General features: G+C 42.5%; 1 protein-coding gene across 1 annotated transcript in view; it reads left to right on the top strand.

Moving 5' to 3' along the window:
- Positions 1–581: 581 nt before the first annotated feature.
- The window catches only part of LOC311223690 (atrial natriuretic peptide receptor 2-like), a gene marked incomplete at its 5' end in the record, with an annotated part of 29943 nt that continues 4831 nt past the window's right edge, over positions 582–25693 (top strand). The window contains 13 exons of the mRNA XM_084308462.1: positions 582–626; positions 1448–1538; positions 3799–3931; positions 4359–4482; positions 5377–5481; positions 13762–13864; positions 14742–14884; positions 16767–16839; positions 17923–18067; positions 18736–18822; positions 19525–19668; positions 19758–19879; positions 20766–20910. Coding sequence (XP_084164588.1) covers positions 582–626; positions 1448–1538; positions 3799–3931; positions 4359–4482; positions 5377–5481; positions 13762–13864; positions 14742–14884; positions 16767–16839; positions 17923–18067; positions 18736–18822; positions 19525–19668; positions 19758–19879; positions 20766–20910 — 1460 coding nt within the window. The remainder of the gene's footprint in view (positions 627–1447; positions 1539–3798; positions 3932–4358; positions 4483–5376; positions 5482–13761; positions 13865–14741; positions 14885–16766; positions 16840–17922; positions 18068–18735; positions 18823–19524; positions 19669–19757; positions 19880–20765; positions 20911–25693) is intronic.

Here is a 25693-nt window from a genome sequence, read left to right on the forward strand (position 1 = left end):
CATTTTAATGCCAATATTGGTAGGCCGATAATATCGGACATCCCTAATTGAAATACTTACACATACCCTTAGAACACTTTATATGTGTACGCCATTGAGTAAAGGTGCTCGCTCCTGAGAGTAAAACTAGATCTCAGAGGAACCAGCGGCATTTTAAAGTACTGGCTTTGGCACCAGAATCGGAAGCAAGATTCCTTAGGAATATGGAAGCAGATCTTTGGAGTTGTGTCTGTGGTGTTGTCGGTCTGTGTGAAGGTGAATGTGAGGGGAAGGAGCCCTTGTGAAGGAGCCCATCCTCAAACACTGATTGGAGAAGCTCTTCTCTTGATTTGACGAAGGGGGCTCCAGTGGCTCCGCTAATAATAGGGGGCAGGACACACACACACACAACCAAAGCAATACGCACACACACAATTTGAGTGTGCATCTGTGTTTATCTTGCCCTTTATTTTCAACCGGAAGTGACAAACCTCCCCTACTTACACACACACACACACACACGTGTGCTCGCTCTCACAGTCAACCTCTCACTCATCCAGTCAGACAGTTGTATGACCACCACCGGCGCAGCAGCAGTCCTCATGGCTCTTTGGGCAGTGACCTCCATCTACCTGTCTCTCCTCTGGGTAAGTCTACCACACCCTGTGGACGGATGCTGTTTGGGATAGGTCTATTGGCAACACGTACAGTGATATGATGGAGCTGCTAGTGCCATATGGGGTGGGCAGGCGAGGATGGCGTTTAAGTATCACGTAGGCTTGCGGTTAAACCTGTAACTACCAGGCACTAGTTGGTAGGTAGGCTCAACAGAAAACTGAAAACAATCTACCGTTGAGGATATACAGTAGCACAGAGCGAAGGCAGGCGAAACGGCAGTGTATTGACAAATCACATTTCCCCCCTTCTGCTGGAGGGTTTCCCGGGCCTCCTTGCTTTTGTTGGCTTGTCAGAAACAGTTGCGGCTGCAGGCACGGTGTTGTCTGGCTCTCACCCCCTGGCATTCTTGCCACAGCATGGCAACGGACATTGTGTGGGCGATTTCTGCACACAGCGCTCTGAGATATAGGATATTTGTGATTTTAGAGTCGATAATGTTACAAAGTTGTCTGAAACAGCATCCTCTTTTTTGTCTGGCAATGGTGCTGACCTGGGTTGCTGTTTGTTTGTTTTGTTTCTCTTTTGGACAATTTATCATCTTCATTTTGGTTTAGACAAATATGGAGATTTTATTTTATTTTATTTCATTTTTTTACTTCAGTTTTTTATATGTATTCCAACACTGATTCAGTTATAATTCACTATGCACACATTACTCTCACATGCATTTTCAGATCTTCCTGATGATGTGCACACACACACTTACAAGCTAATGTTGCTTCATAAGTTCATAGATGATTGTAATGGATTCCTGTTTGAATATAATTATAGCTTGTTGTCTGGCTTACAGGGAGTGAATTGCTGGCATGACCTGGATAACACAGAATATGACTGTTGGCCAATTGACAGTCCCAATGATTACAACATGGTTAATTGTGGAGGTAAGTCTTGATCTGTCTGCCTGGCTTTATATCTTGTTCCACTAAATTGCCACATTTTTCAGTTAACTAAAACATGCTGATATTGATCAATTGTGTTGAATTGTCATTGATTGTTTTTATGTCATGTTGAATGATGATGCACTGTAGATAGTTCAGCGTAGTTCTACTTATGGGTTCAGGTTGCAGGTTAAAGGGGAAGGAGGCTGTCTCTAGACTTTTCAGGGCAAATAATAATTTGGGGCCCTTCTACTTTACCTTAAATCAAACCTGTACAGCCATTTAGAAATTTTGCCGGTCAGTTTAAATTATGTTTGACGTGATGATTGTCATTTCAACGGGCCCTCTGATTGGTTGGTTGCAATTATGTTTCGAGGGGCCCTCTGATTGATTGACTGACCTCACTATGACCAATTCAATTACTAAGAAGACCTTGATTAAATAATTTTGCTACTAATTTGGTAGAGATTGAAAAAAGAATAGAAAAAAAAAAGGCTGGCGTTCTCTCAAGTTTTCTCTCGTACCTCGGCTGCTCCATGACGAGCTAGGTCTCCCCTACATTTTCAAAACCTTGGAGAAAGCTTGTCTTAAAGAAACACGGCAACATTTTGGGAAATTAGCTTACCGTCTTCTCCAGAGAGAGACAAGAAGATAGATACCGGTTTCCTCTCCGTTCAGTAGAAAGCTATCAGGCTGCACGTTAGCCTAGCTTAGCACAATGACTGGAAGCGGACAGTGACGGATAGCCTAGGCATTGTCCAACTAACACCTCTCCCAAAGGCTACCCATCACTGTCCGCTTCCATTCATTGTGCTAAGCTAGGCTAACGTGCAGCCAGATAGCTTTCTACTGAACAGAGCGGAAACTGGTATCTATCTTCTTGTCTCTCTCTGGAGAAGACCGTAATGTTGTCCCAAAATGTTGGCGTGTTCTTTTAAGCGTGTCCTAAATCTTCATCATGAGTTATGCATGTCAAACCTCATCCCCTACTGCTGCTTGAGCAAGGCACCTCATTCCCTACTGCTGCTTGAGCAAGGCACCTCATCCCCTACTGCTGCTTGAGCAAGGCACCTCATCCCCTACTGCTGCTTGAGCAAGGCACCTCATCCCCTACTGCTGCTTGAGCAAGGCACCTCATTCCCTACTGCTGCTTGAGCAAGGCACCTCATCCCCTACTGCTGCTTGAGCAAGGCACCTCATCCTCTATTGCTGCTTGAGCAAGGCACCTCATCCCCTACTGCTGCTTGAGCAAGGCACCTCATCCCCTACTGCTCCTTGAGCAAGGCACATCATCCTCTACTGCTGCTTGAGCAAGGCACCTCATTCCCTACTGCTGCTTGAGCAAGGCACCTCATTCCCTACTGCTGCTTGAGCAAGGCACCTCATCCCCTACTGCTGCTTGAGCAAGGCACCTCATTCCCTACTGCTGCTTGAGCAAGGCACCTCATCCTCTACTGCTGCTTGAGCAAGGCAGCTCATCTCCTAGTGCTGCTTGATCAAGGCACATCATCCTCTACTGCTCGGTGGCCAACAGTAGAGGAGACTGGTTGTACTGGTTGTACTGGCCAGCTCCCATGTATGCATGTGTTACAAACGTTGTTTGAAGTAGGGCATGGCTGAAAAAGAGCATAATGCTATCATGCCCAGCTGGTGAATAAAAGTTAAGACAGACAGACAGACAGACAGACAGACAGACAGACAGACAGACAGACAGACAGACAGACAGACAGACAGACAGACAGACGACTAGCGGCCTCCAGGCTCCAGGCTCCAAAACAGGGGGCAGCGACGGCTGCCAGACATTGACCTTGGACTAATAGGAACCCAAGGAGGACAATACACTACCTGAAGCATACTGCACCTTATGTGACACTGTGAATACTGTGAATATATATTTAATTTAGTTAGATAGTTAAATTATATTGACCAAATTGTTTACACTGCTGTGTTGTTTTTTACTACCTGTACCCCCCCCCCTTCCCCCATGCTCAGTATATTTTTACTGTATTTATTTCTGTATATTTTATTTCATTTTTATTCTATTTTACTCTACTCTTATCCTAGGCAACTTGATTGATTTGTGTTATTATTCTAATTTGTGACCGGTCCTGTCTAAATGTTTAAATGTTGAGCGATTTGCAGTGTCAAATTTCCCACGGGATAATACAAGTATTTCTATTCTATTCTATTCTATTCTATACAGACAGACAGACATGTTACATATATGTTCAGACATGTGCATTATGGGTGTGTGCACCTTCAGGTCTGGAGATGGCATGGGTGCTGCGTCCTCCTGAGAAGGTTACCAACGGGGAGGAGTTCAATGTCTCCTACACGGTCACAGCCTCAGATTCCTTCTATGAGTATGCAGTCCAAAACAAGATATTCCACTTCAGGTGCGTATTTACATAAGCGGAAGCCCTTACTGGAATCCTGAGTGCCATGCCTACACCAAACACACACACACAGGCATGCACTCACCTGCCTGTTAGGAATGTTCAGATAATATAATTTACCAATAGTCAATCTATATCTATTATGTAAGAATGGATGTTGACCGTGTAACTTGAGGATGCGTTTTCAGGGGTGAGTCAAGGCAGGCCCATTACTCACCCAGGTGTTGCTTGAAAAACGTACCAATAAATAAATAGATAGATGGAGAGTACTCTCGAAGTGCGAAGAACATAAACAAAAATATTGAATAGGAATATTTTTCCGTGAGGACACAAACCGTGGCGATTACATCCTTAGAAAGTATTGTGTAATCTTTAATGACGTCCTTCCTGCCCATCTCTCTCTCTCTCTCTCTCTCTCTGTCTCCAGCGACGCGTCTGAGGCCAAACGGTTCTGTACCGAGCACGAGTGTCCGGTGCACTGGAACAACGCCAACGAGAAGAACTGCTGCGTGTACCACGCCAACGTCCACTCCTGCCCGCTGGCGCTTATGGTCTGTCTCGAGCGCGAGCTCTCTCTCCCCTTTCGCTCCCGATTCATTCATTAACTTGCTCTCAGTGCTGGTCAGGTGTGCTTGACTATGAGACCGCTCTATAGGTGTGGATGCATCTAGGAAGCTCAAATGAAAATTGCACGTCATGATTTATATATACTGTTCTTTCCTTTTCTCTATCACACTATTGAAACATGGGTAAAGATGGTAATGGTGAATATATAGTCATTATAGGCCTACTTACAAATTGTAAGCATTTTTATGGAGCCGCCAGCCACCTTGTAAATGACAGATAATAATGTCAATACGGTAGCCATTTAATGTAGTGTATAGGTATTAATTACTCTCTTTGGGCCCCTCAACACCAAGAGCCTGGGTACAGCATGGTCCGCACCCCCTATATTGACATCCCTGGTTATATTGTTCTGTTGTTGTTGTTGTTGTTGTTGTTGTTGTTGTTGTTGTTGTTGTTGTTGTTGTTGTTGTTGTTGTTGTTTTAATCTATTGCGTCTGCATGTTTTCCTTGTTATTTCATTACCTTTTGTATGTAAAGCACATTGGTCTGTATATAATTGACTGGTCTTGCCCTGTTCTCACAGAAAAGAAGCAGTGAAGCTAGACCAGCACTCTCAGGTTCAAGAATTTAATGGCAGCCTGAAACAAACATGTTTCGGAATTACATATTCCTTCGTCAGTGTTATAGCTTGCAAGCTATAACACTGACGAAGGAATATGTAATTCCGAAACATGTTTGTTTCAGGCTGCCATTAAATTCTTGAACCTGAGAGTGCTGGTCTAGCTTCACTGCTTCTTTTCTATATAATACTTAATGGGATTTCAGCACCCAGTGTCGAATCTTGAGAGTGCGGTCTAACTTGACACCTGTTCTCACAGAGACATGGGGGAATATGCGGCCCCTGGATACCTGATGATGGCAAGATCGTGACACACACTGTCTCCAAAGCAGGCAAGATGAGCCAGAACTTATGGAGTTCAAAGGTAAACCAACCCATACTAGCTGGCCTTTGGGTCAAATAGTATTAGGAAGTAATTCTTAGGGGTTGTTTTTAAAGTAAGTGGGTAAGGTTTGCCAAATAGGACAATACCAGTAGGACAATACCAATACCACCAATAGCAAAGTAAGATTTTCATTGTATGGCAAACTGTCTGTTTAACTGTGCACATGACAATAAACAATCTTGAATCTTGAATCTACGACTACCAGTGGCGGACTCAAGCTGTTTGAAGGGCAGGGGCAAAACATTTTAAATAAAAAGGCACCTACTGCACAACATGGGACCCCATCAGCGAACAAAAAGCTATGATGCATCATATATTCATCCTTGATTAAGATGAACCACTTAACATTCCGACAGGCCGCCCTTTGAATGACACACCGCTTGACCTATTACTTGCTTCCAATCTCTGGTTATAAGACCAAACAGCCAATAAGCGTCAGTTTTGAAAAAGTTACCACCTACGGTTTCGCCTCTCAATGACAAATCACCACTGATGCTGAAAATTATTGACCGTTTGTGTAGCCAATGAAATTCTGAAAAGAATGACATCTTAATTGAGTTGGTTTTCTGAGACTGAGAAGCGATAAAAGCGTACTTAGTAATGCATCATTGGTAAAACTCAATCTTTGCAACTTCAAAGAAAGCTCAGGGTTACAGCTCAGGCTGCATTAAGCCCTCTCTGAGGGCTTATTTTTGCGCGCTAGTTTAGTGTGTGTGTCGGCCGCTGTGCAGGGTAGAGCAAGAGAACTGGACTTCGGAGCTAGGATGGCTGTGATAACTGCACTATAACTCACTGATTCTTGAGAGTCGGGACAAAACACTTTTTAAATATTATATTTTGAGAATACACACTATATTGATTAGAGTTATATATTCATGTAGAGAAAGGTCTGAGCTATTTAACCATGAAAAGGTGCGGGCTCTACATAGAAAAAAAATTTCAACAAATTTGAAACTTGATTTGTGTTAACTCCGTCAGACACACAAAAAAGTATATAATTCTAATTATTCCAGTCCAACAAGAATCTAAAGTTCTGATGTATGTTGTAATAGTGTTTAGTTACTCTGGTATGCAATAAAATATAATATATAAACCTCAGGTGTAATTTCACACTATTCTGAAAACCCAGAGTTAGAAATATTTGCATTTTCAAACTTTGTTTTTAATTTTGATATGATTAAAAAAAATATCATTAAGTAAATAAGACACAAGAGGATGAAGATCTAACGCTCCTTTATTACTTAAACAACATAAACTGAAGAAGTAATTTGTATTTTCCCCAAAATTAACAAAAATAAACATCTGACAGGCGGTTAGGTGGCGTAGCGGAGATTGCGTTCGTCACCAACCCAGAAGCTGTGAGCTGGATTCGCCTGTTTGAATCCAGCTCACAGCTCCGGGGTTGTCACCAGCTTGGCTGGCCGTTCACACTAATACAATTGGCTGTATTAGAGGGTGGGAGAAGCTGGCGGGGTGGGTCCGGGTCGTTGTAAACAGCGACTCCTACAGTTCGGTCGGGGCGCCTGCTAAGCGCGGATAGGACCTGAGTGGGATAGTGTGATCCTTCCACACGCTACGCCCTCTCAGGGAGGATCCGCGCTGCCAGGTGAAAAGAAGCGGTTGATTGGCTGGACGTGTGTCGGAGGAAGCACGTGATAGCCTCCACTCTCCCAGATGATCTGACTGTGGGGGGTAAGTGTGCAGCGACCAGGAAGGGATTGGGAATTGGCATACGACTAACATTGGGATGGGAGAAAATCGGAGGAAAATGAAGGGGGAAAAAGATAAAAAAAAAAAAAAACATCTGACGCTGTTGACGAGAAACTGACGGAGTTGACAAAATTGGATTTTTTAAACAGATGGAAGTGACAATAATAAGAACTAATAACTTGTTGTCTTATACTGAACATTTTGTTAACTCAATTATAATAAACAACAAACTTTACATACACCGTTTCCAACTATTACAAAATGCACCGTTTCCAACAACAAAAACAGTAATGGAGACCAGGACCCCTTCTACTCGTCCCTGTTTTCATCTACCTCTTCTACACCACTTCCTGATCTCCACTTTCTCACCCACTTCTCCTCTTCCTTTCCTTCTGCATTTCTGATTAGCTTCACTATGATGTCTTGAACTGGGCAGAACCAGACATCCTTCTTGCCACGTTTGGGCTGAACCTTTTCTGTTGGACCATGGGGATGCAGAAATTCCACTTTCACATCTTGTTGCTCATTATCCACATCGATGGTCTTGGCTAGCCACCAGTGGTCATCATATACTACTGCTAACTAGTCTCCATTACTAAGGCTGCTAACAGTCGTTACTGTCACCATACCCTCAGGACCTTTCAAAGGTTCTTCGTCCAACTCCTCCATTACATCTTCCATCTCCATACCCTCTTCCATCTCATTTTCCATCTCCTCCCACAACATGGCCAGAGGTCTCTTCTTCCTTGCCCTCCGTGTATCACTGCTGGTCTCCTGGGTTGCCATGGTAATAGGAGGTAGCTGGGCAGAAGCACTGGCAATCCAACATCTCGCTGCAAAAGCAGGATAGTTGTCTGTGGTGGATCCTGTCCTTATGTGCGATGATCTGGTGTATTTGTCTTGTTGAGGGAACCGGTTTGAGAGGATTCATGATAAGTGTGTCGTATCTTTGCATGTCTTCTTCCACAATGTGATACAGCTGAACACCATTCAGACTGTTTGAGACCTTTTTGAAGAATATGTGTCCATCCGTCACATAATTTCCTCTCAGGACCAGGTTGTCAGCTGTTCTTTTGACTGTTCCGCCAATGCCGTCTGGTGCACCCTTACCATGAGAAGTGGGGAAGAAGTTCCACGTTGTCCTTTCAAACCCCAGTGTAGGTGGGATACCAGACAGAAGAAAAAACGTCTTCTTGTTCTTGTTTGTTCTTGTTTACTTCAGACCATCAGACCAAAAGTGCACGGTGGTAACCTGTGGATATTTTGTCTTGATATCTTTTAGGACTGGATTCATTTGTGTCCAGATTGCCGCAGCATCCTGTCTCTTTGACTCTGACAGTGTGCAAAACCCTGCCTTTCCACCCTTAGTGTAATACATTCCGGTATGGAGTGTTATCTGTGGCAGATTTAGTCCGAAATGGCAGGCCTGAACTTCAGCTTTATATTTGAATTTCCAGGATTCTGAAAAGTCAACATGGACGATTGCTGTACTTTCATCACAGGACTCAATTGTGTTGCTGTATTCTTTTGACTGGTTTCGCACTGAACACACATGTGTTGTGGTTTCCTTTCTGAGTTTTTGCTCATAGAGTTTGATGAGCTCTAAAAGGCTGCCTCGGTGTTCGACGAGCTTAGTGTTTATGTCGATTCCATTGTGTGTGTCTTCTTGAACTCTCTCCCACTGCCTCCATTGAACATCAATTTTGTCTTGCTCTTGGGTTGTAACTGTACCTTTGTTTAGACATTGTGAGCAGGCGCAAAGAAGGCAGGCCTCACTTGCTGGAGAGCAACAAACTAATTGAAAACTGTCATCCAGTTTGTTTGACTTCACAACACCAGACATTTTAAGGACCTTGAGCATTAACACTTTGATCGCCAGGCTTAAATTCATAATTTACCATCCTCCGCCAGCCCTATTTAATATGGAGAAGTTCCCCTTCTTTGCAGGGCTATAACTTTTTAAATTGTATTGCTAAATTGACATTACTATGGCCCATTCAACGTCCTATATCTATTGTTCAGGGTGTAGCAACGTTATACTTTTTCATTCACATATTCATACTAAAATACGGTCTAAAGTATAAGTATGTTTTTATCGTTTTCTGCAGCTTTCTCCAGAACGTGATTTATAGCCCCAAATGCATTATATTGATGATGAAATACAGTTTGATAGGAATCTGCGCGAGATAAAAAATGTCAAATGGACGTGCTTCTAGAAGTTACTACTGATCATCTGATGTTGACCGGATGGGGGGGGGGTCGTTTATAATTCCGTGGACAACGTTAGATGATTCATCTAGTGTGGGTGATATGATCATCAGAGCAGTTTATATGGAACACGTTAAAAAAAAACGCTGAATCTTACCGTAGCTTCCTCATAGCGTTGGGCGATGAGCGTGGAGCAGAGATATTCCTATTATGGGATGTAGAAATATGCGATCCATTTCCAGGTTGTATAATAGTATATACGTCCAAAATCATGTTGTTTATCGAGTTATTGGTAACGGATTGCTATCCGTTGTGTCTAACTCGAGTCCTGGTACTATTACCAAGTGATCGGACCGAATTGAAATGAGCACCAGCTTCCATTTCCTGTTTTCGCTCTGGGCGATCCGCCGATCGGCCACCAGATGGCGCTCTTGAACCGTTGGAGAGTTGAGAGGGGATCAACAGTAGATCTCAAGTGTCCGGGGGAGAAATATGATTTCGATCACAGATTTTTGAAATATTGATATCAAAGACGTGGTACGGCGTCTTTGGCAGAATGAGCATGGCGAGGAAAGATGCTGTACGGCGGTTTTGGCGACCATAGTGTTAAGCATGCATTTTCATGTATTTGACAGACATGTCTTCCGATCAGATGCTTTTGGTGCTGTGACATAGAAGGGCCTCAGAGCACAGAATGAAGAATAGCTCAGCTTTACAGTGGGGTTCTTAATCTGGAATTCAGTGTGGAGGTTGAGCATAGAGTCTGGCAGGATCATTCTCTGCCGCTTGATCTTGTTCCTGGTGATTGTGTCAGTCTTATCCGTCGTCACACGTGCAGAGTTCAGGAAGAAATCCTGAACAGTCTGTGTTATACCCTGTATGAATGTTGGCTTTTTTTGAGGCTGCTCCTTTTCTCTCATTAACTTGTAGGTTAACCCAAACTCTTTCATTTGTTGAAGAAGACGATACTTTTTAAGAATCATGCCTGATGAGTGATGACACACTCAGTGCTGGTTTTTGGCGCCGTGGGCCAGGAGCTTGTTTGTTTGTCTTCAGCTCTCTTCTGGGGATGTTGTAGAATAGAAGGGCCTTTTGGATTTTCGGATTCCTTACTTTGCTTCCTGATAGCATCTTCTTTGTTTCCGTGCCTGGAGAGTCCAGTGGTGATGTATTTGTAGCCTTTTTTCTGCACATTATTGTTTTTATCAGGTTGTTTCGTTGCTTTGTTACATTTGTAATCTTCTCTTTCATAGTTTTTATTTCTCTTGGATGCCTTTTTCGCGTTTTACTTTGTTGCTTTTCCTGTCTGAGAGACTCCCTGCACTGTCTGGCATTGTTATCTAGAATATTCTGATCTGATTTTTATCTGATCCTGATTTTTCTTGAACTCTACACTTGTGACAACTGATAATATTGAGACAACTGACTAGCAAAATATTATCCTGTTGATCACTCCATACCATAATGTATTACACTATGGATGGAAAGAGTCAGATAAAGGATGATGCAGCAATCTACAGTAGACACACATGGACCAGTCCTATATTAAGAATTATTATAAATATATTAAGATGAAATATCCACAGTTTACCACTGTGCACCTTTGCTCTGATGATCTAAGTAAACAGTATAAGAACAAGAATAACTGTTTTCTTCTGTCTTGTATCCCTACTGGGATATGAAAGGGCAACATGGAACTCCTTCCCTGCTCTATAAGAGGCAAGAGTGTAGATGTTTGGTAGTGAAAACTACACACTGCACCATTATGATTTTACATCAATCAATCAACCACGTAGACAAGTGATATATTTATATTTATGTATTAACACGTGTATGTATTAGGGCTATCCCCGACTAAGGATTTGGATGGTCGACTATGATTGGCCAAAATCTGCCGTTAGTAAAAAAAAAAAAAAAAAAAAAGTATAATATTTAAATTTTCTTTTATTTTTTATAATTTTCTTTTCTTTTTTCTTTTTTTCATTCCATTTGGGCTGTGGGGGGTGCTTAATGTCTGAAGGAGTCGACTGAAGGCTTCTTGTCCTCTGCAAAAGCATGCAATTGGTCCACTGATGGATACATCTTGATATTTGTCTAGTGTGTTCATTAGATGGGTGAAATCCTCTTTCAGTGCCTCTGTGCCTGTTTTCGTAGGCAGTTAGCCTCTGGTATGCGTGCCATTAGCGTTAGCCACGCTTCTAGGCCTCTTTTCTTTTGGAAGGAATGATAAAAAATATATATATATATATATATATATATATATATATATTTTTTTTTTTATATATATTAGACTAAGAGGTTGGCCAGTCGACTACGGCTCCTTTCGACCGATTAGTCGACTAATAGGGGTCAGCCCTAGTATGTATAGAGTAGCCTATAGAGCATGTGCTGGGAAAGTAAGACAATTATTCAATAAGCAGACCACAGCCTGCCCATGCTCTAAAAGTCAGAGGTGTATTGTAATGCATGCTATTATATGCATAATTCTGTGCAGATAAAACTCTGAAATAACATTTAAATCCTTTGCCATGTTCGAAAATAGTATAATAATAGCATATATGAGGTTATTGATGGATTTGTCAACTCCGTCAGCTTACACGTCAACTCCGTCAGACACACAATCTGATGGAGTTGATGTCTGACGGAGTTGACAAAAGGGCACACATTGTCCCTCCAAGCCTGTATTGTGCACTGCAGCTAGCTAGTTTTTTGGCAGTTGCTAGCTGTCTTAATAATCTCACTGAAACACTTGAATTCAGTCCACCATAGGAATATTGACATTGTTTGTCTAAAATATCAAAAAGTATCAAATTTACCAGACCATGTGTGGTAGTGTTGCATTCACCACAGGCAGGGAAAGGAAAAAGGGTCCTCAGGGATAGAGCTGGCCATGCTATTGCCTGATTTAATTAGGTTTATGAAAAAGTCTGACGGAGTTGACATAAACTGAGGACACTTTGATAGGCAGATTCCTATGGAAAATATTATTTGAGTTTCATGGCATGCATTGTTTTATACATTTATAGCCCTTATCCTTGATTTGATATGTATGTTTTCACAAGTGGAGAGGTTTTTCAAGCTTTTTTGCGCTGGTCAATAATGTGACCCTCTGAAAATTTACATGGGAGCTTCTAACCACAGATTATACATTTAAACAAATATTCCCCCAAAAACAAATATATGTGCTAAAACATAACATCAGTATACACAATACCTTTAGATTGAACTTTGTGAGTATGTCAATCATTATTAATTAATGAATTTTTTATATAAATTAGACTTTTCTATGTAGGACATGTTTTGTCCCGACTCTCAAGAATCAGTGAACTATGTTAATGAAGAGAACTAGCTAGTTACTAGGGGAGCTAGTGTGTGAATTCAGTAGTAGTTAACTTGTCATACAAAGTGAGTGTTAGTGTTAGCCAGCAGTTTGTTGTTGTTTTTATTATAACCCAGTGGTAACTTTCTGTTGAGAATAATTGTCCAAGCGGTCAATAAAGTAAAAATAAAGTTGAACTGCCTCATTCATCACCGATCGCCACAGTATATTTTCAACAATGGGATTGTGAATGAGTATTTTAAACGTTAGCCCATCGGCCCCTTGCAAAGACTCAGAAAATATTTGCTAATGGCCATATAATGTGTTTTGAATATAAGCAGGGTTTAACTATTTGGCAACACCCCTAGACTATCGTCATCATGGCACCTACTTTGGGAAAGCCTGCCCTAACTGCATCAAATTTTATCCACTAACAGAGCACTCATTAAGACATGTTTATGAAAACTATGTTTTCCCATGTGAAGGCAGCCAATAGGGCACGTCCTCTAATTTCCGCCACCCAGTGTCAGAGAGATTAGTAATTGGTCAATCATCATTTCAGTCTGTCGTGTCCAGACTGTAACAATTTACAAAAAACTAGACAATTTCATCTCCAAATCAGCTTTCAAGGATACTATCATGGACATTTATACTGACACTTGCAACTGCTCCTAAACTAGCACCTGTATCTGCTTGCCTGCTGTGGCTGTTTTGTTCTGCTCCGTTTGTCTTACCATGTTTTAATCTTGTTCTGTTTTAACTCTGCACAGGCTGTGCCTTTTGCCAGGTCGCCATTGTAAATAAGAATAAGAAGACATACCTGGTTATATAAATAAATACAAAATAAATGAGACAATTTGAAAGTACATTTTCTTGCACTTTCATGTAATTGACAACTTATCTGACACTTTCTACAGTGTACCTAATGCGGTAAACCCCACACACCTGGAAATCCAAGCATGTAAAATGGTGTGAATTATTATTAGTCATGCTCTGTTTCTATTGTGTATCGTCCCAATCAGGTGGTCCTGATTCATAACGGCATGACCTCCGTTATTGCCCACATCAAAATTGGGCAGATGCACGCGGCGCTGGAGTCCAAGGTGGTTGTTCTCAGTGCCCACGGTCAGTGTGTGTAACACTCATAATGTATCCACTTTTTACTATGCTGCAGAACAATATGGCTCCCAGGGGGAACCGGTCTCTCCGCGCCAAGTGTGTGTGACCGTTGTTGTGGAAAATTATTTGACCAAGTCCGGTGAACTTAAGAGAAATTGAGATCGAGAGTGCTCCAAGGTGGCGCACCACGTACAGCACTGCGGTGCAACACGGCCGTCCCGGGTTTGACTCCCGGACCCGGCGACCTTTGCCGAATGTCTTCCCCCTCTATCTCCCATACTTCCTCTCTCTCTCTCTGCCGAACTGCCCGGAGAAAAACAATACAAATCTACCAAAAACATATACAAAATTAAATATATAATAATAAATTGAGATTGAGTTAATGGAAAGGAAGAAAAGATAGTTTATTCTGTGCAGAGTCTCAGTTCGATACAGAGAGCAGAAGACAATCTGCGAAGTGAGCCACGAGGCCAAGGATACTAAGAAATCAAGGTTTTCCATACAGAGAAAAGGTTATGAGGCAGTCCTCATAAGATAACAGTGTGAGGCTAGCATCTGGCTAGCAGGACCTGAGTCGCTAATATATATTTGTATATTTATATTTGTTATGAGAGAGAGTTGGTCATTAGAGTTGTTCCAGACAAAACATGCCCCCTGTACACTAGAAAATGTATGCCAGTAAGCTGGTTTATCGTAAATGGAGTAAAGGAATATTACACTAAATATTGCACAAGGAATGTAATGAGGGTGAACATGTGATTTTTCCATAACACCATTCTCTGTACCAAACAGCGGTTGTTGTGTGCCTCTTGATATTGCGTTATATGAAATGGGGAGTGGTTGAGAGTCAAGCTTTCATAATTGTGTGTGTGTGTGTGTGTAGTCTGTGGAGATGGTGTTTGTGACATGGAAGACTGTCTGACCTGCCCGGCGGACTGCGGTATCTGCCCCATGTCCATCACTATCAAAGTGGCCATAGGACTGCCTGTCGCCCTATTTTGCACCGGCTTCATCTTATCTATGGTGGTGAGGCCCCAAAATACACACACACACACATCTTCACGGACACGTGTGCACACACACACACACACACACACACACACACACACACACACACACACATATATGCCCTTCATTGTACCACACACACACACACACACACACACACACACACACACACACACACACACACACACACACACACACACACACACACACACACACACACACACACACACACACACACACACACACACACACACACACACACACACACACACACACACACACACACACACACACACACACACACACACACACACACACACACACATTTACTTCAGCCTAAACTGGAGACATTGCATTAACTTACAGTCATTCCCTTGAGATAGATACCAGTTTCCTCTCTGTGCGTTCAGTAGAAAGCTATCTGGCTGCACCTTAGCCTAGCTTAGCACAATGAATGGAAGCGGACATGGCCGGTTAGCCTTCGGGGGAGAGGTGTTAGTTGGACAATGCCTAGGCTAACCGGCCATGTCCGCATCCATTCATTGTGCTAAGCTAGGCTAACATGCAGCAAGATAGCTTTCTACTGAACGCACAGAGAGAAAACTGGTATCTATCTTCTTGTCTCTCTCTGGAGAGGACGATAAGCTAATTTCCCAAAATGTTGGCATGTTATTTTAAAGGTCCCCTATCTTATAAATGGTCTTTTCCAGTGGTTTGCATTGTTTTCTAGTAATGTGGGGTTGTACCAACACTGACTAGATGTGAAATCTCTACCCAGTCCTGTTTCTTCAGTATAGCTGAGGCAGGAACCTCCCCCACTGAACTAAGCCATTCTGAATGTACGTCAATCTGTGACGTGTAAGAATACGTGTTAGAACTCTGATCTGCCACCGCCCGCCCACAATCAACTGTGATACGTTTATATGAGCAGCGAGTGGAAATAATGCGGAAGCGGTTTCGACAGCAGAGACCTTCAGCTGTTCCACTCTCAGCACTTCCTCAAAAGTGTTCGACAGCATAGCTCCAGAGTGCTTATAAATCTCAGCTTTCCCCCTGTGCTGTTTCTATGTGCAGTGAAAACTTCAATGTAATTTCTAAATAAGCTTTGCAATGCACCCTCGTAACGTTAATGTAACGTTAGCCGCTAGCTAGCCAACCCAATCACACACAGAGAAGACAGCAGCTTCACTAGATAAAATGGGTGGGAGGGATTGGGACTTGGGGAGGGGGGAGCTCTCACTCTCTCAACCCAGTCACACAGACAAGACAGCAGCTTCACTAGATTAAATGGGTGGGAGGGATTAGGACTTTGGGGGGGGGGGGGGCTCTCGCATCTGCTATTGCAGGTGGGTGACTGTCAATCAAAGTATGGGCGGAGCCCAGCCAAAAACAGCTTGGAATTTGGAAGGGCAGAAAGTGGTGCACCAAAGTTCTTGATTAAAAATACAAAAACATTTATTTGATTGAAAAAAAACGTACAGATGTGTTCCATAGACTCACAGGAATTGTGTAAAATTGCCCAAAAAGTGAAAAATAAAGCTAAATATGGGACCTTTAACCTTACCCAATACAATGGCTGTCTTTGAAAAGTCCATCTCCAATAAACTCGCATTGCAATCGGAAATGTGTCCCCGATTTTATAGTCGATTCAGGACACACAGGCAGGCATGCACTCACATACTCATTCACACAAACACGCACACACACAGGTGCCAATCCACGCGGGCACGACCGATCACCGCGACAACAGGAGGATGAACTTGTACGTGCCTTTTAGGAGAGTTCTGGAAATCACATTCACTGATGGTCAATCTATTTGTTGATTATTTATGTGTCACTTGAGAATGGATGATTTCTGCATGCAAGAAGGTCAACACCGCCGTGTTCTCTTTTCCCACAGTGGTTCCAGTACCAGAAACAGAAGATGTTCTGGGATGAAAGCTGGATCATCAACTACAAAAACATTCTGTTTGGTAAAACATTCCACACTACAATCTTTTACTATTATGTACTATGCTACTACAGTATGTCTATAATACTATGCACTCAAGTTCTGCACTGCTAGACAAACAATATCACTTACCCTCCTGCTGACTTGTTTGTCAGGACATATCAACTTGCTTGATATTTCCACATAGGATTTGCCACGTGATCATACTGATACTTGTCAACTGAATATATTACCACTACTAATACTTGTCTATAATAGTACATTTTATACAATTGCCTAGTACATTATATTTTACGAACAAATTTACAAAGTGGGTTATAATTTATAATTTTTATCCAAAGCGCTTTACAATTTGTTACTCACATTTTACCCATTCACTCACACATTCACACACACCGACGGCGGAAGCAACCATGCAAGGTGCCAACCTGCTCATCGGGAGAAATTAGGGGTTAAGTGTCTTGCTCAAGGACACATCGACACGCTGCCCAGTAGGAGCGGGAATCGAACAGGGAACCTCCGGATTGCCAGACTACTCTACCTCCTACTCTACTGTCGCCCCTTTAAATGACTTTGTGTAGAATCCGGAGGTTCCCGGTTTGATTCCTTCCGGGCAGCATGTCAAAGTGTCCTTGAGCAAGACACTTAACCCCTAACTGCTCCCGATGAGCAGGTCGGCACCTTGCATGGTTGGCCTCTGCCGTCGGTGTGTGAATGTGTGAGTGAATGGGTAAAATGTGAGGAACAAATTGTAAAGCGCTTTCGATAAAAGCTGTTATAATTGTATTATCTATCTATTGAGCTATATTTAATTTAGTTTATATCCCACATAATTTTTGTGAACCTCTTAAACAGTTGTACAGCCCTAGCCTATATTTTATTTCATAAATATATTATTCTATTGTGCTTAACTTAGCTCATATTTCATTTTACTTTACTCCACCACTTTATTGTATTATCTGTCTGTTAATGTCTGTCCGCTAATGTCGCACCAGTAATGTCCAAAGCAAATTCCTTGTATGTGAAAAGTATACTTGGCAATAAAGACCTTTCTGATTCTGATACAGTGCAGGAAATACGCCACACGTGTTTGTTTCCCCCGCAGGCAAGGTGTGTTACATGGGCTTCTGCAGCACCTCCAGCCTCCAGCCGGTGAAGAGCAACTCCACTGTCAGCCGCACGACGGACATGACCGTGTGCACCGTGGTCAACACCTCCTCTAAACAGAGCTACATACAGCCAGGCATCTAGTGAGACTCTATAGTAGTACTGTAGTTTATGAATGAATATAGGCAATCAATAGCAGAATATAGATTTGTTCAGTAATCTATAACCCCCCCCCCCCTCCCCAGATGGGGAAAATGGCTTGCAGAGGTTAGAGGTCAAATAATAATGTCATATTATAAATAAGTGCAAATTAAGCTGCTTTATTGCATGGAAAACAAACATTTCTACTTGAACTGGAGTGGCCTACTTAAACATCATTTAAACATTAATCATAAACATTTTAATCATAAAAGGCCACTGAAGTCCTGTTATCATTTCCTCCACTTGCCATTTTAAATAAATCTTTCATAAATTATGGCTCATGTCACTTGTAGGTTTTTTTGGTGTATGAAAAATCATAGCTTTTCACATGTGTTTTACATTTTTACAAAATCTCTGTGTAGCCTGCTGCTAACAACTGTATTATTTCAATTTGAAAATGGCTATGGTTGACCCAGAAAGTCAACTGAGAGAAATGTAGATTCAGAATGTTGGTCAAAATGTCCATGTTTAAAATGCCTGAGTTGACCACAGGGATGATTATATAGGATCCCCCTTTCATTTTCTTCCTCCATAGAGAAAATGCTTACGGTCAGGATCGGGAAGTCCATATTTGGGCAAAGGGCTCAAACCCTTCCTATTATCCTTTCAGCGACGGGAGGACGGTCGCTGTGAAACACATCCAGAAGAGGAACTTTGCCCTCTCCAAAACCATCAGGAAGGAGGTGAAAGAAGTCAGGTAAGACGACTCTCATGTATAGAACCTTCTAAGGGCCTTCTTCAAAACAAACAAATAAACAACAGCCAAAAGAAAAAGCCAGTTGGATGAAAGTCTGATCAGCTGTTACTAAGTGGTGATCTGTGGCATTGATTCTCAACCTGAGGGTCTGGACCCCCCAGAGTGATTCTGTGGGGGCCACAGGAAGTTAAAGTGTGTGAAAACACACACAAGAATATATTATTGCTGCCACAGCTGATCACTCTGTCCATGCTTACTTTGGGGGGGGCATCATTAATATGCATCACTTTGTTTTTATGGGCGACAGTGGCTCGGGAGGTAGAGCAGTCGCCTGGTAATCCAGATGTACTCCGTTCGATTCCCGGGCGGCCTGTCGAAGTGTCGTTGAGCAAGACACTTAACCCCTAATTGCTCCCAATGAGCAGGTTGGCACCTTGCATGGTTGCCTCTGTGGTCAGTGTGTGAATGTGTGAGTGAATGGGTAAAATGTAAGGAACAAATTGTAAAGTGCTTTGGATAAAGCGTTATATAAATGCACCATTTACCCCCCCCCCCCCCCCCCCCCCCCACAACACACACACACACTGAGAACCACTGTACTACAGTATGGTATGTGTCAGTCTTCATATTCCAATGTGTCTGTCTTCACAAATCTGGCAGTACAACCGTTCCTTTCCAATGTTCATTTGTCATGGTATCTAGGGAGCTGGACCACCCCAACATAGCCAAGTTCATGGGTGGCTCCCTCGAAGTGCCATACGTCAGCATCATCACAGAGTACTGCCCCAAGGGAAGCCTCTCAGATGTCCTGCTCAACGAGGACGTCCCGATCAACTGGGGCTTTCGGTAAGTCGCGGAAGGTATGTCGATGTCTTGCTTTTCGATCAGGACTATGTGATGTTGGCTGATTCCTGCCGCCGTCCCACTATCACCAGGCTTTCCTTTGCCACGGACATTGCCCGTGGGATGGCCTACCTCCACCAGCACAAGATATTTCACGGGAGACTTCACACCAGGAACTGTGTCATCGACGACCGCTGGGTCTGCAAAATCTCAGGTGACAGAATGTTGACATCATACATGTCCGCCCATGCAGTCACAGGCCCCAGTCTGTAGACCAGGGGTGGAATGAACTACGAGTAATTGGTGTACTTAAGTTTAAGATAAGATGCCCTTGGGGGAATTCAGGGGTCATAGCAGTACAGGGCAGGAGGTGTGTGTGTATGGGGGGTACAGAGTCAGACAGGGTAATATATAAATATAAGGATAAAATGTGCAGTAGATAATGAAGAACAAGATACAAATATTAAATAGAAATAATAGAAATATATCTGGAGCCAACCCATGTACAAGTATACTGTGTATATAGCTAACCTAAGTCTACTCTGTATGATATGCAATACTCCATATTAAGTTATAGTCTTCCCTGGTATAAATAAACCGATTAAGCAGATTAAGAACTGTTTTTAGTGGACTTGATGCTTCTACTTCCCTAGATTTCAATTGTAGTGTATAATAAAAGATATGCTATATATAAATATAGCTTAGCACAATGAATAGAAGCGGACCGTGCCGGTTAGCCTTCGGGAGGTGTTAGTTGGACAATGCCTAGGCTAACCAGCCATGTCCGCTTCCATTCATTGTGCTAAGCTAGGCTAACGTGCAGCCAGATAGCTTTCTACTGAATGCACAGAGAGGAAACTGGTATCTATCTTCTTGTCTCTCTCTGGAGAAGACGGTAAGCTAATTTCCCCAAATGTTGGCGTGTTCCTTTAAGGATCTGGGTACTTCTCGCACCACTGGTATATACTTCAAGTTAGGACTGTTTATTTGTATGAAGGTATATATATTTTTTCCCTATATACATGTGGTAATAGCCCACAGGTCAGGTTGAATATCTTGAATTAGAGTGAATTTGCATTTGACTGTCCCTGTGTTTCCAGACTATGGGCTCACCGTCTATAGAAGGGAGGATTTCGAGGCAGTCAGCAATGGCTTCCAATGTGGGGACATATACCGCATCTACTGTGCCCCAGAGGTCCTGCTAGGAAGCAGCTCCAACATTACCCCAGCCGCCGACGTCTACAGGTAATCCTAAACGGTCAACAGGATTTTCGCCACTGAAAGTTAGGACTGATAAAAAGAAAACAGGGGTGAAATGATTAAATTAAGCCAAATAGAGAGTGGGATATTTACATGAATTGAAACTGTCGATCATGGTGTCCTCACTGTCCTGCTCACCAAGCTTTCTCTGTACAACTTCTCCCCTAATACCATCACATACATGAAGTCATATCTTGAAGGTAGAACTCAGAGAGTAAGGGCAAATGGTGAGCTATCTTCTGCCCTTAGCTGTGGTTTTGGTGTCCCCCAGGGATCTATATTGGGGCCGCTGTTGTTTAGTCTATACATTAATGATCTTCCAGCTGTATGCAATGAGTCTGACATCCAGATGTATGCGGATTAGGAGTGGAACGGTTCACAAAATGGACGGTTCGGTTCGTATCACGGTGTTGGGGTCACGGTTTTCGGTTTGATATAAGTTGTTTTTTTATATAAAAAAATGTAACACTCAAATCTAAACATGCTTCTCATTTATTAAAATGTGTTTACAGTGTTACAGTGTTTACAGCCTTAAATAATGTTTGGCACACAAAGACCGAACTGACTGAAAAATATAGGCTACATTTGTCAAAGTATTAACTTAGTGCAAACAAACAATATGCTCAGCCTGCACTAGACTTTCCTTTCTTTAATATAAACACAAAAACACAATGTCAACCATGTTTAAATTCCCTGATTGTCAGTTCTTAATGGGAAGATTCGTTTTCTGCTTGAAATGAAAGTGCAGTATTTGAAATACAATGAAAGGAATATGGCTGGATTTCTTATCAAAGGGAAAAGTGTCACTGTTATTTAAAATAAATAAATAAACAAATTAGAAGGCCATCAATATAAATTGCAGCATACATCAAACTAACACACACACACACACACACACACACACACACACACACACACACACACACACACACACACACACACACACACACACACACACACACACACACACACACTGTACTGTTTCAAAACAACACTGCTCTGTTCATTCTATTTTTAAAATACGTACATTATCGGTCTACATTTATTTAGACTAACATTATTTAAATATTGAGTGCAACTGTGGTTGATTACGTAATTCGGTGAGTTGGAACTATCTATGGGTTGGCGGGTCCCCACGGACATTTTAGTGTCATGGACCTTCAGCTCTGGTAAGCGCCATTACTTTTACCAACCCATTTCCAGTTCAGCGTTGCGTTCTGCGATCTGATTGGCCACTGACGTTTCTGGTCATGTGACATCTGCCACAATCGTGTGACGCCTGTTTCTATCACCGGTTAAGCTTAGGCACTCTTTCGAAGTTGGTTAAGGTTAGACTTTGTCTTAGAGCAGGGCGATAGAACACCAGCCCTGATTCCAAACTCTAACAACCAACTTCGAAAGAGTTGCCTAAGCTTAACCAGTGATAAACTAGGCGTTAGGTAGTTTGCAGGCTGTTCGAGGCGGAAATAGGCGCAGAAACAGGCGTCACGCGATTGGCGCACATGTCACATGACCAGAAACGTCAGTGGCCAATCAGATCGCAGAACGCGGAACTGGAAATGGTAAAAGTTGGTAAAAGTATAGACGCCTCTGGTAACGTTAGGAGGAGTTCATAACATCAACATGCAGTGGAAAAGCGGCAATAGTCCCGGTTTGAGTTAGTAAAACACAGTTGTATGTTAGCCTTCTTGGATGTTGAATAAACGCCTATCATTGTCTTTAAACACCCCGCCTCTCAGACTCCCATTTTCTCCTCTGCTAGTGTAGGAGCCATTCTTGAGTTATTTAATCTTTGAGTTTGTATCATGCAATTATTTGAATTATGAAAATGCTTTATGGATTACGAAATATGAAAACGAAAACTGATAATTTGATTGACAAATCATGATATTATTTACACTGATTATCTTATTGTAACTATTCTTATGATTTGAAACTATGTGCACTTTCCCTTTAAAGAGACCTACCTGAGCTATTCACCTGTGTGGTTTACCTTGATAAGGGGTGGTGGCTTGCGTTGGAGACGTGGACCGGGAAGCGTTTTCCTTAATGCCAAGCAAGCAGTGCAAAAATGCTTCCGCATTCGTCACCGCACGCCAGTGCGGTAAAGCGCCCTTCTTTTCAGACAAATGCTACCGTGCGTGCACCGGCGGCGGCGTGCTCGCTCAGGTGCGTGCGTGCGCCGGCGTGCTCGCGCGAGGTGCCCGCGCATGCGCATGAGATCCCGCCTTGGTTCGACACGAGCGGAGCTCAATATATATAAGTCACCGCCCCTTATTCAGTATCTAGCAATAGCTCAATTGGCAAGGCCACATGGCTGTGGATCCTATGGCTCGTTTGCTGGCGAGTTCGAATCCCATCGAAAATATTTTTTAACGTGATTTTTTTTTAACGTGTATTCTTTCGCCGGTTAAGGTTAGGCATGGTTAAGGTTAAGGTTAAGGTTAGGCATTGTTTCGGAGTTGGTTAAGGTTAGAACGGTTAAGTTTAGGCGCTGTTAAGGAGCTGGTTAAGGTTAGAGTTTGTCAAAGAGAATGGCAATATAATTTCTATGGTTAAGGTTAGGCATGGTTAAGGTTAAGGTTAGGCATTGTTTCGGAGTTGGTTAAGGTTAGAACGGTTAAGTTTAGGCGTTGTTAAGGAGCTGGTTAAGGTTAGAGTTTGTCAAAGAGAATGGCAATAGACAGCCTATTTCCGCGCGACCTGGGCGCTGGGCGGCGGAAAATGAAAGGCGCATTACTGCACGCCACTACGGTAAATTTTTGCACTGCTTGCTTGGCATAAAGCTACACGCGACCGGGAAAGCAAACAGTTTTTGTACCGCACGCACGCACTGCACGCAATGCACGCATGAATCGCATGTATGAGATATACGAGTTTTGTTTGTTTTGCAGCTTGGAAATAAATGATTGATTCATTGTGACAGCCAAACGGATGGATCAGAATCTTTATTATGTGCGCGTAGGGGGTGGGGCCGGGTGGGAGGGGGCGGGCCGAGGGGGCGGGGCCGGGAGAAGGGGCGGGGCTAAAATGTGCACGTTTTTTCTCCTGCCAATGTTGACAGCTATGGCGCATGCACTCAAGAACGCGCTGCACTCGACTCGCCACGTGTACCTGGCTACCCGGCATAAGCATAACAATAGCGCATGGAATGCAACCCATTTCATGGCAATCACATTCACAGGTTTGGTGTGAACGGTGCTCTGCCTGAGTCAGACCATTGTTCACACCAAACCTGAGGGGAGGGGGCAGGGAGCTCTGTGTCTATTCCATCCTATCCAACCATCCACTACACTACACAGTAAAATACTTATGCACAAAAGTCATTCCATGCAGCACTGCAGAATGTGAAAGGGGATTCAGCGCCATGAATCAAATGATCACCCCAACCCGCTCAAATGTAACTACAATTACATTTAAAACATTGTTTGTTTTTCCACCATATCTGTTGACAATATAATTTCTTTATATATTGAAGGCTACATCCTGTGCACACGCAAGGGGACATTTATGCGCATGCGCGTGCGTGCATGTGACGTCAATAAAACACAGTGCAACCAGCTTTGAAATCACCAACGCACCCCTGCATGTATCATACTATCTGACTAGCTGGACACAAGCCTCCTGTACAACACTACGATCTGTACAGTTTACCATCAGGCTGTGAAAGTACTAGACAGGAAAACAAACAGCCACCACCATTGTCATAGCATAACAAACCAGAATCTACTGAGCTGGGACAATCTTGTTAAATTCAAAGATGCCTGCCTTACCTATAAGATCCTACATAGCTTGCCCCCCCCCCCCCCCCCCCCCTCTGTATTTTCATAAAACAGAAAGCATCTGCAGATATACCAGTCTGTTGTTAGAGGGGACTGTGTAGTTCCAAACAGGAAGTCTGCTTTTAGTCAGGCAGCCTTTTCTGTGAAAGCAGCCCACACCTGGAACAGTCTGCCAACATGGCTCAGGGAGTATCAAAGATACATTTAATTTAAATCTAACTTAAAATCATAGTTGAGAGATGGTCAAGTGTGCAACCATTTTAACTGAGGGGTTGTGATGTATTTGAATGTATTTTAGTGTATTGTCATGTGATTTATCAGCGGGCTTGTAACCTACTGATTCCTACTGTGTTTTATTTATTGTACTGTGTTTTTTTATTATTGTAGTGCTCATGTCACCTGCCCCAGAGACTACAGTTGAAAATTAGCCATCCTGACTAAACTGGCATATTTACAGTAAATGTTCTCTGTATTTTAAACCAATAAATACAAATACAAAAAATTAATTCATGCCACCCTCACTCAAGGCCTACATGCTCTTGTATGTCCCAATTGTTTTTGGTATAGTTTTCCATTACATTATCATCATCGCAGACCGTTTGGTGAGCAAACAGGTGATTGTAATCAAATACAGTAACAGGTGATTATCATTAAATAACAACCATAGCCAATGAGTGAGCTGTGTTCATGGCACTATATCAGGAGAATTGTTTCCCTATTTTTATGTATGATATCAGAGGTTACAGCACCCAGTGTCAAGTCTAGTGAGGTGAGCGCGTTCTACTACTTTTTTCACTATACCAGGAGAACACTATACTATATAAGTACTGTATGTGATAATAATGGAGATCAGTTCATCACCATACTGCAAATACAAATAATTTTCAATTGATACAAATTTAATCTCCAACTGGCCTCTAGAAAAAACTATAAGAACTACCTTCTAAAAAATGAACACATGACATTGTTTCTCCGTTCTACTTTGC

Source organism: Notolepis coatsorum (assembly GCF_963971535.1).
Source record: "Notolepis coatsorum genome assembly, chromosome: 2".
NCBI lineage: Eukaryota > Metazoa > Chordata > Actinopteri > Aulopiformes > Paralepididae > Notolepis > Notolepis coatsorum.